Below are 16,824 nucleotides of genomic sequence, written 5' to 3'. Positions count from 1 at the left end.
AAGATAGACACATAGGTCAAGAGAACAGAATAGAAAACCCAGAAATAAACCTACAAATATATGGTCACTTAATCTTAAAAAAATTTTTTTTAACGTTTATTCATTTTTGAGAGACAGAGAGAGACAGAGTGCAAACAGGGGTGGGGCAGAGAGAGAGGTAGACACAGAATCCAAAGCAGGCTCCAGGCTCTGAGATGTCAGCACAGAGCCCAACACGGGGCTCGAACTCACAAACTGTGAGATCATGACCTGAGCCAAAGTCAGAGGCTTACCTGAGCCACCCAGGTGCCCCTATGGTCAATTAATCTTAAAGCATGAAGGAATATCTAATAAAAAGACAGTCTTATCAACAAATGATGGGAAAACTGGACACTTCATGCAAAAGAATGAAACTAGACCATTTTCTTACACCATACACAAAAACAAATTCAAAATGTATTAAAGATCTAAATGTGAGACCTGAAACCATAAAAATCCTAGTAGAGAACATAAAAATCTGAGAAGAGAACCTTGGATTGAAGTATCCTCTTTGACATGGGCCATCGTTAACTTCTTTCTAGACATGACTTCTGTGGAAAGGGAAGCAAAAGCAAAAATAAACTATTGGAACTACATCAAAATAAAGTTTCCACACAGCAAAGGAACCAATCAACAAAACTAAAAGGCAATCTATGGAATGGGAAAAGATATTTGCAAATGACATATCTGATAAAGGGTTATCCAAAATATATAAAGAACTTATAAAACTCTGGGCACCTGGCTGGCTCAGTCAGACCATGCGACTCTCGATTTTGGGGTTTTGGGTTTGAGCCCCATATTGGGTGTAGAGATTACTTAAAAATAAAATCTTTTTTCTTTTTCTTTTTTTTTTTTAACGTTTATTCATTTTTGAGACAGAGAGAGACAGAGCATGAATGGGGGAAGGTCAGAGAGAGAGGGAGACACAGAATCCGAAACAGGCTCCAGGCTCTGAGCTGTCAGCACAGAGCCCGATGCGGGGCTCGAACTCATGGACCATAAGATCATGACCTGAGCCGAAGTTGGCCGCTTAACCGACTGAGCCACCCAGGCGCCCCAGAAATAAAATCTTTTTTAAAAAAGTACTTATAAAACTCAACACCCAGAAAGCAAACAATCCAATTTAAAAATTGGCAGAAGACATAAACAGACATTTCTCCAAAGACATACAGATTGCCAACAGACACATGAAAAGATGTTAATCATCATTTACCTACCATCAGGGAAATGCAAGTCAAATCCATAATAAGATATTACCTTACACCCATCGGATGGCTAAAATCAACAACACAAGAAACAACAGGGTTTGGTGAGGATGTGGAGAAAAAGGAACACTTGTGCACTATTGGTAACAATGCAAACAAGTGCAGCTACTGTAGAAAACAGTATGAAGGTTCCTCAAAAAGTCAGAACTGCTCTATGATCCAGCAATCACACTACCAGGTATTTACCCAAAGAATACAAAAAACACTAATTCAAAGGGGTATATGCACCCCTATGTTTATAGCAGCACTATTTACAATAGCCAATATATGGAAGAAGCCCATGTGTCAGTCAATAGATGAATGGATAAAGAAGATGTCATATATATATATATATATATATATATATATATACACACACATATACAATGGAGTCTTATTCAGCCATCAAAAGGAATGAAATCTTGCCATTTGCAACAACATGAATGGAGCAAAAGAGTATAATGCTAAGTGAAATAAGCCAGTCAGAGAAAGACAAATACCATACGATTTCACTCAGACGTGGAATTAAAGAAACAAAACAAACAAGCAAAGTGGAAAAAAAAGAGAAAGACAAAACAAGAAACAGACTCCTTTTAAAAAAAAAAATTTGATGTTTGTTTTTAAGAGAGGCAGAGCACAAGCAGGGTAGGGGCAGAGAAAGAGGGAGACACAGAATCCAAAGCAGGCTCCAGGCTCTGAGCTGTCAGCACAGAGACCGACCCAGGGCTTGAACTCACAAACCATGAGATCAAGTCGGATGCATAACCAACTGAACTATCCAGGTGCCCCAAGAAATAGACTCTTAATTATAGAGAACATACTGATGCTTATTGGAGAGGAGGCAGGTGGGGGATGGGTGAATAGTTGATGGGGATTGAAGAATCCACTTGTGATGAGTACCAAGTGATGTATGAAATCGTTGAATTACTGTATTGTACACCTGAAACTAATATAACAGTGTAGGTTCAGTTACTGAAATTAAAATTAAAACAGAACACACACACACACACACAAAATTAAACTTCATCAAAACTAAAATTTTCTGTCCTTCCAAAGGCACCCTTAAGAAAATGAAAAGGCAAGCCACAGAGAAAGATTTGCAATTCCTTTATCTGACAAAGGACTTGTATCCAGAATATACGTACAAACTAACAATCAATAACAAAAAGGCACAATCCAATAAAACATAGGCAAAGCTCTTTAAAAGACACCTCATTAAAAAACATATACAGGGGCGCCTGGGTGGTGCAGTCGGTTAAGCGTCCGACTTCAGCCAGGTCACGATCTCACGGTCCATGAGTTCGAGCCCCGCGTCAGGCTCTGGGCTGATGGCTCAGAGCCTGGAGCCTGTTTCCGATTCTGTGTCTCCCTCTCTCTCTGACCCTCCCCCGTTCATGCTCTGTCTCTCTCTGTCCCAAAAATAAATAAACGTTGAAAAAAAAAATTAAAAAAAAACCCATATACAAATGGACAATAAACTCATTAAATGAAACTACCATAAGGTATCAAGAAAAAGAGAATGAAAATCACAGGATACCACTGTACACTTACCAGAAAGGTTAAAATTTAAATATATGACAACACTAAATGTTGAAGAGGATATGGAACACCTAAAAACCCTCATATATTGCTAATGAGAATGTAAAATGGTACAATTAGAGTGGGAAAAATGTTTAGTAATGTCTTAAATTTACTTATATACCTACTATATGATCCAGCACTATTATTCCAAGGTATTTATACGAAAGAAATGAAAACATTATGTTTTAAAAAGAATTATATGAGACTTGTCATTGCACCTTTATTCAAACTGCAAAACTTTGGAAACAACCAAAATGTTCATCAACAAGAGAATGAATGAGCAAATTATGGTATATTCAAACAATGGAACACTATTCAGCAATATAATAAATGTACTATTGATAATAGCATAATGAATCTTCAACCATGCTGAGCCAAAAAAAAAAAAAATAGACGTAAGAAAGTACATACTATATAATTCCACTTACATGAAGTTCAAAAATAGGCAAAACTAATTCATTCTATGCAGATAGGTATCAGAAGATTGGGTACTCTGCTGTGGTGTGGGGAGCACAGAATATAAAAAAGACATGAGGGAACATTCTAGGGCTACAGCAATAATCAATTTCTTTACTAGGGTGTTAGATACACACGTATATTTATTTGTCAAATAACCCTAACCCTAACCCTAAACTCATCAAACTGTACCTTTAAGATTTGTGCAGCTTATTCTATGTAATTATACTCTAATGTTTTTAAACAAGAAACAGTTTATAAGCAATACATAAACTTCTAGGTTAGCCCACACAATGGTGACCATAATGCAATAACTGCTATGGTAGTTTCTCAGTTTCTTCAGGAAATGACATTGTGTTTCAAGAGGAAAATGAATCTGGTATATATTAACACATTCTTCTTCCTCATCATACTCCCCCAGAAAGCTCAATGCAATACTTGTATTCTATTTTCTTACTGTGTCCATCTATCAAGTATTTACTAGAATCATCATGTACAGAATCCTTAGTGAATACGAAGACTTAAAAAGTCTCCCAAGGGATGGTTTCTGCCCTGAAAGAGCATCCACTTCCTCCTTGCTGTAACTGCAGAGCTTTCTCTCCCATTTTTTTCCTCACAGAGATGGAGGCTGCCCCCAACCCACCCTGAGGGCAGAGAAGCCAAGGTGACTGATTCTTGCTTTCATGACAGGTAGATGTCAGATATTTATAGCTGTACTAGTGTGCTCTGTTTATGTGAACAGAACAATCTATGATAATGAGCTCTCAGTCATGACTAGTAGAATGCAACTATAGCAGAGAGAAGCCAAAATTGTGGAAAACAAATTTTGGGAATACATGTTTATATTTCCTCTACATTTAAATATGAGCATGGAAATAGATATGATATTCCTGGAAATCTTTTTGGCTATATATATATGTATGTATAATACATACTTGTGTATGTATACAGTTTATAAAAACATCACTTTTAGGGGCACCTGGGTGGCTCAGTCAGTTAAGTGACCAACTCTTGATTTTGGCTCAGGTCATGATTTCATACATCACCCAGTGCTCATCACAACAAGTGTACTCCTTAATCCCCATTACCTATTTAATGTGAAAAGTGATCTTTTCTAGTCCATCATGGTTAAAAAAGGGTTTTTTTTTAATGTTTACTTATTTATTTTGAGACCTCACACATACGTGCAAGCAGGGCAGGGGCAGAGGGAAAGGGAGAGAGAGAATCCCAAGCAGGGTTTGTGCTGTCAGCATGGAGGCAGATATGGGGCTCAATCTCATGAACTGTGAGATCATGGCCTGAGGCAAAATCAAGAGTAAGATGCTCAAATGACTGAGCCATCCAGGCACCCTCTCCCCAATTTTTTTTAAAGTGTATTTATTTTGAGAGAGAGAGAGAGAGCATGCGCAAGAGCAAGCAGGGGAGGAGCAGAGAGAGAGGGAGAGAAAAAGAATCCCAAGCAGGTTCTGCACAGTTAGCATGAACCGTGAGATCATGACCTGAGCTGAAATCAAGAGTCAGATGCTTAACTGACTGAGCCACTCACGCACCCCCAAAATTTTTTAAATGACTGTACTCATTACGGACTTAATTGGACTGAAAATATAAATAACATTTTATACTATACAAATATTTTTGAGGAAAAAATATATTCTGTTCAACAGCAATCCAATAAGACCAAGGGTTATTTCACTTACATTGTATGAAAATGAGAATAAATTTTTATTTGCCTTAAAGTCTTTGGGTATTATTCACAGTTATAATAACACAGTATCAGATTACAAAGTAAATTGCACACTTAAGTCTTATCTGTAGGTAAATCTATCTTCCCTCTTACCTTCCCTACAGGGACCAGGGCAAAATAGATGATCTTCATAATGAGCATGAGCTGGGTTAAAATCCTGATACCAGCAGTTCCACATCAGGTGCATGCCTCAGGGGATCTATGCCCTTATACATTCCCCTCCCACACTGAACCTGGGTTGGCCCTGAGTAAGCCAATAAAATGTGGCAGAAGTGGCACTGCAAAACTTCTGAGATCAGGCCACAAATATCCACACAGCTCCCACCATCATCCTTGGAAGATCTGGTCTAAGGGAAGCTACCCACCATGTAAGGGATCTGACTTCCCCATGAGACCATGGAGTAAGGAAGCTCAAGGTAGCCACATGTGAAGAGACTATATGGAGAGATGGAGAAAGGGAGGGAAGGAGGAAAGCAGAAAAGGAGGGAGGAAAAGACAGAAAGAAGAGAGGGGGGCTCAGCAAGCTGATAGATACATGAGTCTGGGACACCATGGGTTTTCTATTAGTAGCCTCCTTTATCTTCTCTTCTTATGGAAACAGTATCAGTTAAACCAGGTACAGGCTTCAGAGCTATTCTCACCATGTTCCTTATCAACAATGATCTCTCTTCAGGACTAGACAGAGATCAGATAGGTGTAGATGTTCAGATGTAGCAGTAACTCTGGCTTCATTTACTTAGTAGAGGCCACAGGTAAATGACGTCAGCTTTAAGTACCTTGAAGAAAGCTCTGAAGTCTTTTCATAAAATATAAGGTCCAGTTTTACCTTCTTCACTCAAGTTATACATGGCCAGTTAGCATTACTGAGTATCCATCACATGCCTCCCAAGTGGACAGGAGCTGTGCCCTGCCTTGATAAGCCGAGATCCAGGGGAACAGACAAGTAAACAGGCCATCATCCCATGGGTTTCAGAGGCAGAAGGGGGTTGAGGACCAGCGCCAAGGAAATGCATGGGGGAGGAAACTGACCCCATCTGTCAGGGTCTGGAGGGTTCACAGAAGCAGCAGAAACTAATCGCAGATCACTGCAGGGATGAAGACAATGTGTGTCTGTCTTCTCTGTGGATGTGGAGGCACATGCACCTAAGTGTGCCTGGAGATGGCAGGAGAAGCAACGAGAAAGAACACATACATCCCATAGCCAGGGAATGCACGTGCTTCAGAAACAATGTACAGAAGGCTTGGGACAGCAGGCAGAATGCCTGAATCCCAGATTCCATGCTCACAACACAACTCACTCACCTTTCCAGTGTCTTAACAGTATGACTACAGTTTTAGACTATACTCCTCAGGAAAGAGACTATGAAACCTGGAAAGGATTTTTATTATGGTAAAATAAACATAAAATTTATCATTTTAAACACTTTTAAGTGTACAATTCTATGACATTAAGTACATTCACATTGTTGTACAACTATTACCACCACTGATCTCCAGAACCTTTTCATCTTCTCAAACAGAAACACTGTACTCGTTAAACACTCTCTCCATTCCCTGCTTCTTGCAGTCCCTGCAACCACCATCCTACTTTCTGTGTCTGTGAATTTGACGAAGTACCGCATATGAGTGAAATTATAGTGTTCATCTTTTTTTTAACAGGCTTATTTTACTTAGCATACTGTTCTCAAGGTTCATCCATGTTGTAGCATGTGTTAGAATTACCATCATAAGAGGCTAAAAAGGCCAAATAACATTCCATTAAATGTATATACCACAATTTGCTTATCTGTTCATCTGTCAATGGATATTTGGATTGCTCCCACCTTTTGTTTATGCTATGTCCTTTTGTTCTTGCTATAAACATGGGTGTACAAATATTTGTTTGAGACCCTTCTTTCACTTCTTTTGGGTATATACCCAGAAGTGGAATTGATGGGTCATATGGTTAAGTCTGTGTTTAATTTTTTGAAGACTCGCCATACTGTTTTTCAAAGCAGGTGCATCATTTTACATTCCCATCAAAAATGCACAAGAGTTCCAAATTTCTCCACACCTTCACCAATACCTGTTATTTTATGTCTTGTTTTTTGTTTCTTTTATTTTTATAATAGCCATCCTAATGTGTGTAAGGTGGTATCTCCTGGTTTTGAAGAAAGGGATTTTAAAAAGATCTGCTGGTTCATCCTGGTCTAGGGCGTTCTATATAAAGTAACTTACTATGCAATTTTCCAAAGCTTTCAGCAAATTCAACCACATGACTTTCCTGAGACTGTTTCCACAAAGCCTGTCCCAGGGCAGGATACCACCCCAGGCTATCAACCTCCCTAGCCATCATTGCCTACGTGTGCCAGAATTCTGAAGTTGTAACTGGCTTTCCACAAATGCTTTCACACCCCAAAATTACCTTGTTTTTCTCACTTAAACTTTCTTTAACTGGACTCTGACACTAGACATACTATAAATGATCTGTGGCTCCTTGTGCCCCCTGCTCTCTTCTCATACAGAGTCCTTCAGAGGTGTCCCAGGAGTCAGGTAGTCCACCATGAGCTTGTGTTATGGAAAGTGCTCCTTTCCGGGTACTCTGTTTATTGGGAAGGTCCCTTCAAGAGTGAGTGAAAGCCTGTAACAGAGGAAACTTGGCCCCAAAACCCCCAGTAGAAGGGCTGTGACCAAAACTTGCCTCTCCTGAAGCTAAAACTCAATGCTCTCATGTGGCACTTTGTTTAAAGTTGAAACTGCCCATTTCTTCACTGGATTGTTTTTCTGGGTGTTGAGTTTGGTAAGTTCTTTATAGATTTTGGATAGACACTTCCAAAGACGACAACAGATGGCCAACAGACACATGAAAAGATGCTCAACATCGCTCATCATCAGGGAAATACAAATCAAAACTACACTGAGATACCACCTCACATCAGTCTGAGAGGGATTTTTGGCTCTCCATCCAGGAAACTCTGAGAAAGTTTCACCTGTGTTCTGGAATCAGCACTATTAAATAAGTTTACTTATTCTCAAACCCTTGACCTGGTGGTCCCATTTTCCTGAGAACTCTTAATACTATTCTTGTGAAAATAACAGCTAACAACCCACAAGATTCTCTGTCCTCCTGAGAGCAGCATTTCTTGTGTCTCACAGCATGCTGCATCTTGCATTCAGTAAATCGTCCCAGGGTTCTCTTAACACAGACGCTGTCAACGAACTGTGCTACATCTCTCACTTTCCACATTACTAAGGAGTGGGGTCTGGTGGCTTATCCACCAGGGGAATGCTCAGTTGACCCATTTTTTTGCTTTTTCAGAAAAATCTGCCTTCAGTTTTCTCCACACTGAAGATCACTTGTAGCCAGATGGCTCAAGTCTAAACCAGAGTATCTCAATCAAGGACCCCAGGAACAGAAGCTACAAAGAAGCACAGACCTCTTGCTTGACCCTGCGAGTGAGAGCCTTCTTGGCCCACCTGTTCCCCGCTCCACCCCCCGCGGCCCTGCCTAGTTCTTTCTTCTGCACTGGCGTGGTCACTGCAGGGGGTTAGGGGAGGCAAATTAGCGGGTCTTGCTCTCCCCTAGGCCGAGGCCACAGTCTAGGCGAGAGGTTGCTCCTTCTGGGCAAGCACTGCACTCCGACCATTTTGGGATACTATAAACCGGAAGGTTTCCCTAGCAGCGAATGGGTGCGGGTGACAGGGTCGCCTGGGCTCCAACTGGAGGGCAGGTTGGTAGGCTGCGCGGCTGCAGAGGGAGTGGGAGGGTCTGGGAAGGAAGAAAGAAGTCAGCTGGTGAAACCCTGTAAAATTGAACAAAGCCTCTCTAGACGCTAGGAAAAGAGAAAAAGGGTGGGGGAGACACAACTACCACGGCTCAGGGTGCATCGGTTGATTCTCGGACAGCTTCGGGAACTGCGAGAGGACAAAACGCGGCAGCGGCTGTTACGCTTCTAGGGCGCAGGGCCGCGGCAGTGCCTGCGCTTCAGGTGGGCGAGTAGACTCCCGCCCGAGCAGCTTGCCCTCCGAGATGCTCCGCCTTGGCCCTAGGCCGGGTCTAAGCAGCGACCCAAACACCCCCAACTTGCGGCCGCTCCCCTGCTCATCTCCCGGCGGCTGTTCCCTCCATCCTCACCCCCTTAACCCAAAGCGCAGCCCCTGCGGCCCGCCCTACCTCGTCGCTTGGCGCGCACGATGCCCTTTTTTTGCAGCACGAACGTGGACCCATTCACCAGGCTCGACACGACGGCCACGCCCAGGCCAAGCGACACCGCGGCGGGGCTCGGGCTGCGCGCCCCCTCCCCGGCCGCCGCCGCTGCCGCCGCTGCAGTCCCCATTCCGCCCGCGCCCGCCCTCCGCGCCTGCGCCTGCGCGCCGCGCGCGCTGGGGCTGGAGGGGGTGGACCCGGGGATCTGCTGGGCCTGGACGGAGTGGAGGGTTGGGTTCGGACCGGGTGTGGGTGTGGGGAGAATTCCGAGTTCCGCGGAGGCGGGAAAGGGGAGGAGTAGAACTTGGTCTCCGTGAAGAGGTTGCAGGGGGGGACCCTGGGGCTCGTCCAGTGGGGGTGGAGCCCTGGTTCCGCGGAGCCGGGTGATGGAGTAGAGAGGAGGGGAGTGACAATGAGGAAGGAGAGTGAGGAGAGGTAAGAGGGGGCGGTGTGAAAGGGATAAAGTGGTAGATGGGTGGGTGGAGGTAGGGTTCCCAGATTTGGTAAATGAAAATACCGGAGCCCACTTAAGTTTTTATTCGAGATAAATAATTTTTTAGTGTCCCATGCATTATTTGGGACCAGAAGGAGGTCGGCACGACACCGCCTTTGCTGGGATCACGATCCCAAAGCTTCTAGTCGGAGGCCGTCAGGGAATCTCAAGTGGGTCCTAAAACCTGGACGACTCAGCTGTAGACACTCAAATGGGACTGCTGAATCGGGTGAAGTCAAGCTGCCTCCACAGTGGAGCAGGGAGCCTGTAACCATACCGTCTAATTTCCTAATTTATTTTCAATAAAATATATCAAAATTATGGAAAGCATGGAAAACAGGAAATAGTTATTTTGAAATTCCACAATCCCAAAACACTATAGCCTAATTATTATTTATTTTCCCTTAGTATACATTATTTTACGTATTTCCAGTTACAATATACAAAATATCCTTTTTATTTAAAGTTATAATCAGTTTCTTTGTTGCTACATAATGATTATTTTAATGACAGTATAATTTCCCATAAAGTTAATTACCATAGTTTGTCCAACCATTTAGCAGTTGTTGGTTGTATGGTAGTTTTGACTACCAGTTTTTTTCTATTATAAATGATGCTGTAATAAACATCTTCATAAATTTTGAAAATACTAGGTTAGAGTATAAAACCTATGCCGACAACATTACTAGTTTGTGGAGCAGTATGAAATAATATACTATTCTGAACGAAAACTTTAATACTGAATGAATCTAGCCCATTATTTATTCTTTTGTATTGTGGTAACATACAGTTGACCCTTGAACAACAGGGGTTTGAACTGCTTGGGTCCACTCACACTTGGATTTTTTTACAATATAGTACTGTGAATGTGTTTTTTCTTCTTTATGATTTTCTTGATGTTCTCTTTTCTGTAGCTTACTTTATTGTAAGACTACAGTATATAATACATATGTAAAACGTGTTTTAATCTACTCTTTATGTTATTGGTAAGGCTTAGGTCAACAGTAGGTTAGTAGTAGTAGTAGTAGTAGTAGTAGTTAAGTTTTTAGGGAATCGAAAGTTATTTGTGGATTTTTCTGTGCGGGGGTGGGGGGGGGTTGGGGGGTCAATGCCCCTAAACCCCAGATTGTTCAAGGGTCAGTTGTATATAACATAAAACTTGTCATTTTAACCATTTTTAAATGTACTATTGATATTAATTATGTTGACAATGTTGCAACCCTCTCTACTATTTATTTCTAAAAATTTTCCATCATCTGAAACAGAAACTCTATAGCCATTAAGCAGTCATCCCCATTTCTTCTTCCCCCTACTTCCAATCTTCTAATCTACTTGCAGTCTCTGTGAATTCACCTATTCTAGATATTTCATGTAAGTGGAATTATATAATATCTGTCCTTCTGTGACTGGCTTATTTCACGTAGCTTGGTTTTCATTTGGTTTTAAGGTTCATCCATGTTGTAGCATGTATCAGAACTTGATTCCTTTTTATTTTTTTTTTATTTTTTTTATGAAATTTATTGACAAATTGGTTTCCATACAACACCCAGTGCTCATCCCAAAAGGTGCCCTCCTCAATACCCATCACCCACCCTCTCCTCCCTCCCACCCCCATCAACCCTCAGTTTGTTCTCAGTTTTTAACAGTCTCTTATGCTTTGGCTCTCTCCCATTCTAACCTCTTTTTTTTTTTTTCCTTCCCCTCCCCCATGGGTTCCTGTTAAGTTTCTCAGGATCCACATAAGAGTGAAACCATATGGTATCTGTCTTTCTCTGTATGGCTTATTTCACTTAGCATCACACTCTCCAGTTCCATCCACGTTGCTACAAAAGGCCATATTTCATTTTTTTCTCATTGCCACGTAATATTCCATTGTGTATATAAACCACAATTTCTTTATCCATTCATCAGTTGATGGACATTTAGGCTCTTTCCATAATTTGGCTATTGTTGAGAGTGCTGCTATGAACATTGGGGTACAAGTGGCCCTATGCATCAGTACTCCTGTATCCCTTGGGTAAATTCCTAGCAGTGCTATTGCTGGGTCATAGGGTAGGTCTATTTTTAATTTTCTGAGGAACCTCCACACTGCTTTCCAGAGCGGCTGCACCAATTTGCATTCCCACCAACAGTGCAAGAGGGTTCCCGTTTCTCCACATCCTCTCCAGCATCTATAGTCTCCTGATTTGTTCATTTTGGCCACTCTGACTGGCGTGAGGTGATACCTGAGTGTGGTTTTGATTTGTATTTCCCTGATAAGGAGCGACGCTGAACATCTTTTCATGTGCCTGTTGGCCATCCGGATGTCTTCTTTAGAGAAGTGTCTATTCATGTTTTCTGCCCATTTCTTCACTGGGTTATTTGTTTTTCGGGTGTGGAGTTTGGTGAGCTCTTTATAGATTTTGGATACTAGCCCTTTGTCCGATATGTCATTTGCGAATATCTTTTCCCATTCCGTTGGTTGCCTTTCAGTTTTGTTGGTTGTTTCCTTTGCTGTGCAGAAGCTTTTTATCTTCATAAGGTCCCAGTAATTCACTTTTGCTTTTAATTCCCTTGCGTTTGGGGACGTGTCGAGTAAGAGATTGCTACAGCTGAGGTCAGAGAGGTCTTTTCCTGCTTTCTCCTCTAAGGTTTTGATGGTTTCCTGTCTCACATTTAGGTCCTTTATCCATTTTGAGTTTATTTTTGTGAATGGTGTGAGAAAGTGGTCTAGTTTCAACCTTCTGCATGTTGCTGTCCAGTTCTCCCAGCACCATTTGTTAAAGAGGCTGTCTTTTTTCCATTGGATGTTCTTTCCTGCTTTGTCAAAGATGAGTTGGTCATACGTTTGTGGGTCTAGTTCTGGGGTTTCTATTCTATTCCATTGGTCTATGTGTCTGTTTTGGTGCCAATACCATGCTGTCTTGATGATGACAGCTTTGTAGTAGAGGCTAAAGTCTGGGATTGTGATGCCTCCTGCTTTGGTCTTCTTCTTCAGAATTACTTTGGCTATTCGGGGCCTTTTGTGGTTCCATATGAATTTTAGGATTGCTTGTTCTAGTTTCGAGAAGAATGCTGGTGCAATTTTGATTGGGATTGCATTGAATGTGTAGATAGCTTTGGGTAGTATTGACATTTTGACAATATTTATTTTTCCAATCCATGAGCAGGGAATGTCTTTCCATTTCTTTAAATCTTCTTCAATTTCCTTCATAAGCTTTCTATAGTTTTCAGCATACAGATCCTTTACATCTTTGGTTAGATTTATTCCTAGGTATTTTATGCTTCTTGGTGCAATTGTGAATGGGATCAGTTTCTTTATTTGTCTTTCTGTTGCTTCATTGTTAGTGTATAAGAATGCAACTGATTTCTGTACATTGATTTTGTATCCTGCGACTTTGCTGGATTCATGTATCAGTTCTAGCAGACTTTTGGTGGAGTCTATCGGATTTTCCATGTATAATATCATGTCATCTGCAAAAAGCGAAAGCTTGACTTCATCTTTGCCAATTTGGATGCCTTTGATTTCCTTTTGTTGTCTGATTGCTGATGCTAGAACTTCCAGCACTATGTTAAACAGCAGCGGTGAGAGTGGGCATCCTTGTCGTGTTCCTGATCTCAGGGAAAAAGCTCTCAGTTTTTCCCCGTTGAGGATGATGTTAGCTGTGGGCTTTTCATAAATGGCTTTTATGATCTTTAAGTATGTTCCTTCTATCCCGACTCTCTCAAGGGTTTTTATTAAGAAAGGGTGCTGGATTTTGTCAAAGGCCTTTTCTGCATCGATTGACAGGATCATATGGTTCTTCTCTCTTTTTTTGTTAATGTGATGTATCACGTTGATTGATTTGCGAATGTTGAACCAGCCCTGCATCCCAGGAATGAATCCCACTTGATCATGGTGAATAATTCTTTTTATATGCCGTTGAATTCGATTTGCTAGTATCTTACTGAGAATTTTTGCATCCATATTCATCAGGGATATTGGCCTGTAGTTCTCTTTTTTTACTGGGTCTCTGTCTGGTTTAGGAATCAAAGTAATACTGGCTTCATAGAATGAGTCTGGAAGTTTTCCTTCCCCTTCTATTTCTTGGAATAGCTTGAGAAGGATAGGTATTATCTCTGCTTTAAACGTCTGGTAGAACTCCCCTGGGAAGCCATCTGGTCCTGGACTCTTATTTGTTGGGATTGATTCCTTTTTATAGCTGAGTAATATTCCATTGTGTGTGTGTGTGTGTGTGTGTGTGTGTGTATATATATACACACACAACATTTTATTTATCTGTTCATCTGTTGATGCACACTTGGGTGTTTCTGCCTTTTGGCTTTTGTGAATAATGTTGCAATGATCACCACATGAAAGTATCTGTTTCAGTCCCTGACTTAAAAATGTTTTGGATACACTGTACCTAAGAATGGAATTGCTGAGTCATGGTAATTCTATGTTTAGTTTTTTGAAGAACTGCCAAACTTTTCCATAGTCTCTGCACCATTTTACATTCCCACCAGCAATACACAAGGATTCCAATTTCTTTACATTCTCACCAATACTTGTAATTTTCCAGTTGTCTTTTCTTTAATAGCCATTGTAGTAAGTGTGAAGTGGTTGCTTATTCTTTTTAAATATACTTGTGAACATCAGTGGTATTTCCTGAAATAAGCAATAAGTCCCATTATAACTCTTAGAGGCAAGTGAAAGCAGTAGCAGCAGCAGCAGCATTGCCAAAATAGTCATAATCATTTACTTCTCTAATAATGCCAGTATGTATATGTAAATATATAAATATGTATGTAAACATATACATAAACACACACACATGCCTTCAGTGCTTTTGGCAAAAAGAGTAATGCTCATTAAAAAAAAAAAACTCAGTGAATTCAGTAAATGCCAGAGAATATAAAGCCTCACCCCAAATTCCATCACCCTAAAGTAACTATTATTACCATTAAGAACTCCACTACAAACATTTTTCCAGATGAGTAAATGGGTAAAAGGATAGACATTTATCACATGGATAGGCACATATGGTATTTTAATTCAAAGCTAAAACTATATTACATGGATTTAACATTTAAAAAGCTGAAATAAAAATGGAGTGACTACTGAAGCTGAGGTAAAATGCTATTCTACCACAAGAGATACTAGTTCCTAAAAGACGCTTCTAAAATTAAAGTCAGTGAAAAACATTAAGAGGTGGGAGTAACTATGTTTCATTTAACTCTTAACTTTTAGACAGTATAAATTGACTCCTTGCAATAACAAATGAGGAAATCAGCTCACTTTCCAAATCCTTGCAATTTTTTTTGTATTTGCCAAGGCTTATAACATTTAGAAACTACCATGTATTCATAATTCTATACTTGTATAATCTTAAATATATATTTTACTGGGTTCATTATTCACATCACTCTTTTACCAATTTTTTTTCTATATTTCAGTTCACTAGAAAATTTTCAATGAACTGACACTGAAAATAAACCATAGGTGCTATAATCTTTGAGGTTTTTAAATGTTATGGAATGTTTACATGAACCACAAAATGGACAGATTTATTTATTTATTTTTAATGTTTACTTATTTTTGAGACAGAGACAGAGCATGAACAGGGGAGGGGCAGACACAGAATCTGAAACAGGCTCCAGGCTCTGCGCTGTCAGCACAGAGCCCGACGCGGGGCTCGAACTCACGGACCGCGAGATCATGACCTGAGCCGATGTTGGCCGCTTAACCGACTGAGCCACCCAGGCGCCCCAAGCGTCCAACTCTTGATTTCAGCTCAGGTCATGATCTCATGGGTCATGAGATTGACCCTTGTGTTGGGCTTTGCAGTGACACTCCGGAGCCTGCTTGGGATTCTTTCTCTCCCTCTATCTCTGCCCCTCCCTGGCTCAGGAGCACATGGTTTCTCTTTCTTGCTCTTTCAAAATAAATAAATAAGTAAACTTTAAAAAAAATTAAAATAAAATTTCATAAGTAAATAAGATGAGTGTGTAAGCATATGTGTAAATGGATTTATCAAGCGACACCTGTTACCGTCTCCAGGCAAGGAAAAGTCCTACTGCATGGAAGATAGCACAGTAGGGAATGGATACCTGCCACCAAGAGCAGCAGTCACAGGATTTCTACTCATTCCATGGTATATAAATGTCAGGGTCACCAAGAGAGATAAGACTCACATAGGCACTGGATAGCACAAACCTTTACTCTCACACAGAAGAGACAGAATAAGACCAGCTTCAGCAGTAGGTTTCAGTCTCTCGTGGTCAACAGGTTGCAGCCTGCAGCCAATGTGGGCAATGGCCTGCATGCACCCCTCTTTTGCTGCAAGCAAAGGACCCCATTCCCACCCCTCTGGGAATGGATATAGTAGTGGGGTTGGCTAAGGGCCATATGATGCGCCTGCTTAAGCAGAACAAAGGAGTACACAGAATCTGAAACAGGGAAAGAGATTGTCACTCAAGGTGACAAACCCAGAACAGGCTGCCAAGGCTCTTTACTTCTTGATAAAGAAGTATTCTGTGCCCTACACACATTCTCATGCAACCAGGTAGGGATCAGAAGACTGCACACAAGTGATTGCCTTTCCCACCAAATTTAAAAAAGTAAAAACAGGGGCACCTGTGTGGCTCAGTCAGTTAAGTGTATGACTCTTGATTTCGGCTCAGGTCATGATCTCACGATTCGTGAGTTCAAACCCATGTGGAGCCTGCTTGGGAATCTCTGCTTGGGTAATGTGTAACGTATATGAGTATTTCATGCTATTCTCTATGTGTTTGAAAACATTCTCTTTTTATTTTTTTTATTTATTTTTTTTTTTAAATTTTTTTTTTCAACGTTTATTTATTTTTGGGACAGAGAGAGACAGAGCATGAACGGGGGAGGGGCAGAGAGAGAGGGAGACACAGAATTGGAAGCAGGCTCCAGGCTCTGAGCCATCAGCCCAGAGCCTGACGCGGGGCTTGAACTCACGGACCGCGAGATCGTGACCTGGCTGAAGTCGGATGCTTAACCGACTGCGCCACCCAGGCGCCCCAAACATTCTCTTTTTAAAGTTTATTTATTTATTTTAAGAGAGAGAGAGAGAGAGAGAGAGAGAGCGCATGCAAGCAAGGGAGGGGCAGTGAG

At 41.1% G+C, this 16,824-nt stretch overlaps 1 protein-coding gene across 1 annotated transcript in view; it reads right to left on the bottom strand.

Annotated features, from left to right (window-relative positions):
• Nucleotides 1-9,373, bottom strand: part of NIPA1 (NIPA magnesium transporter 1) — a 94,702-nt gene extending 85,329 nt beyond the window's left edge. Inside the window, exon 1 of the mRNA XM_043554906.1 lies at nt 9,197-9,373. Within this exon, the coding sequence (XP_043410841.1) occupies nt 9,197-9,359 (163 nt within the window). The 5' untranslated portion in view covers nt 9,360-9,373. The remainder of the gene's footprint in view (nt 1-9,196) is intronic.
• Nucleotides 9,374-16,824: the final 7,451 nt, after the last annotated feature.

This window comes from Prionailurus bengalensis, chromosome B3 (genome assembly GCF_016509475.1).
Source record: "Prionailurus bengalensis isolate Pbe53 chromosome B3, Fcat_Pben_1.1_paternal_pri, whole genome shotgun sequence".
NCBI classification, from domain to species: domain Eukaryota; kingdom Metazoa; phylum Chordata; class Mammalia; order Carnivora; family Felidae; genus Prionailurus; species Prionailurus bengalensis.
This window is presented reverse-complemented; position numbering and strand designations above follow the sequence as displayed.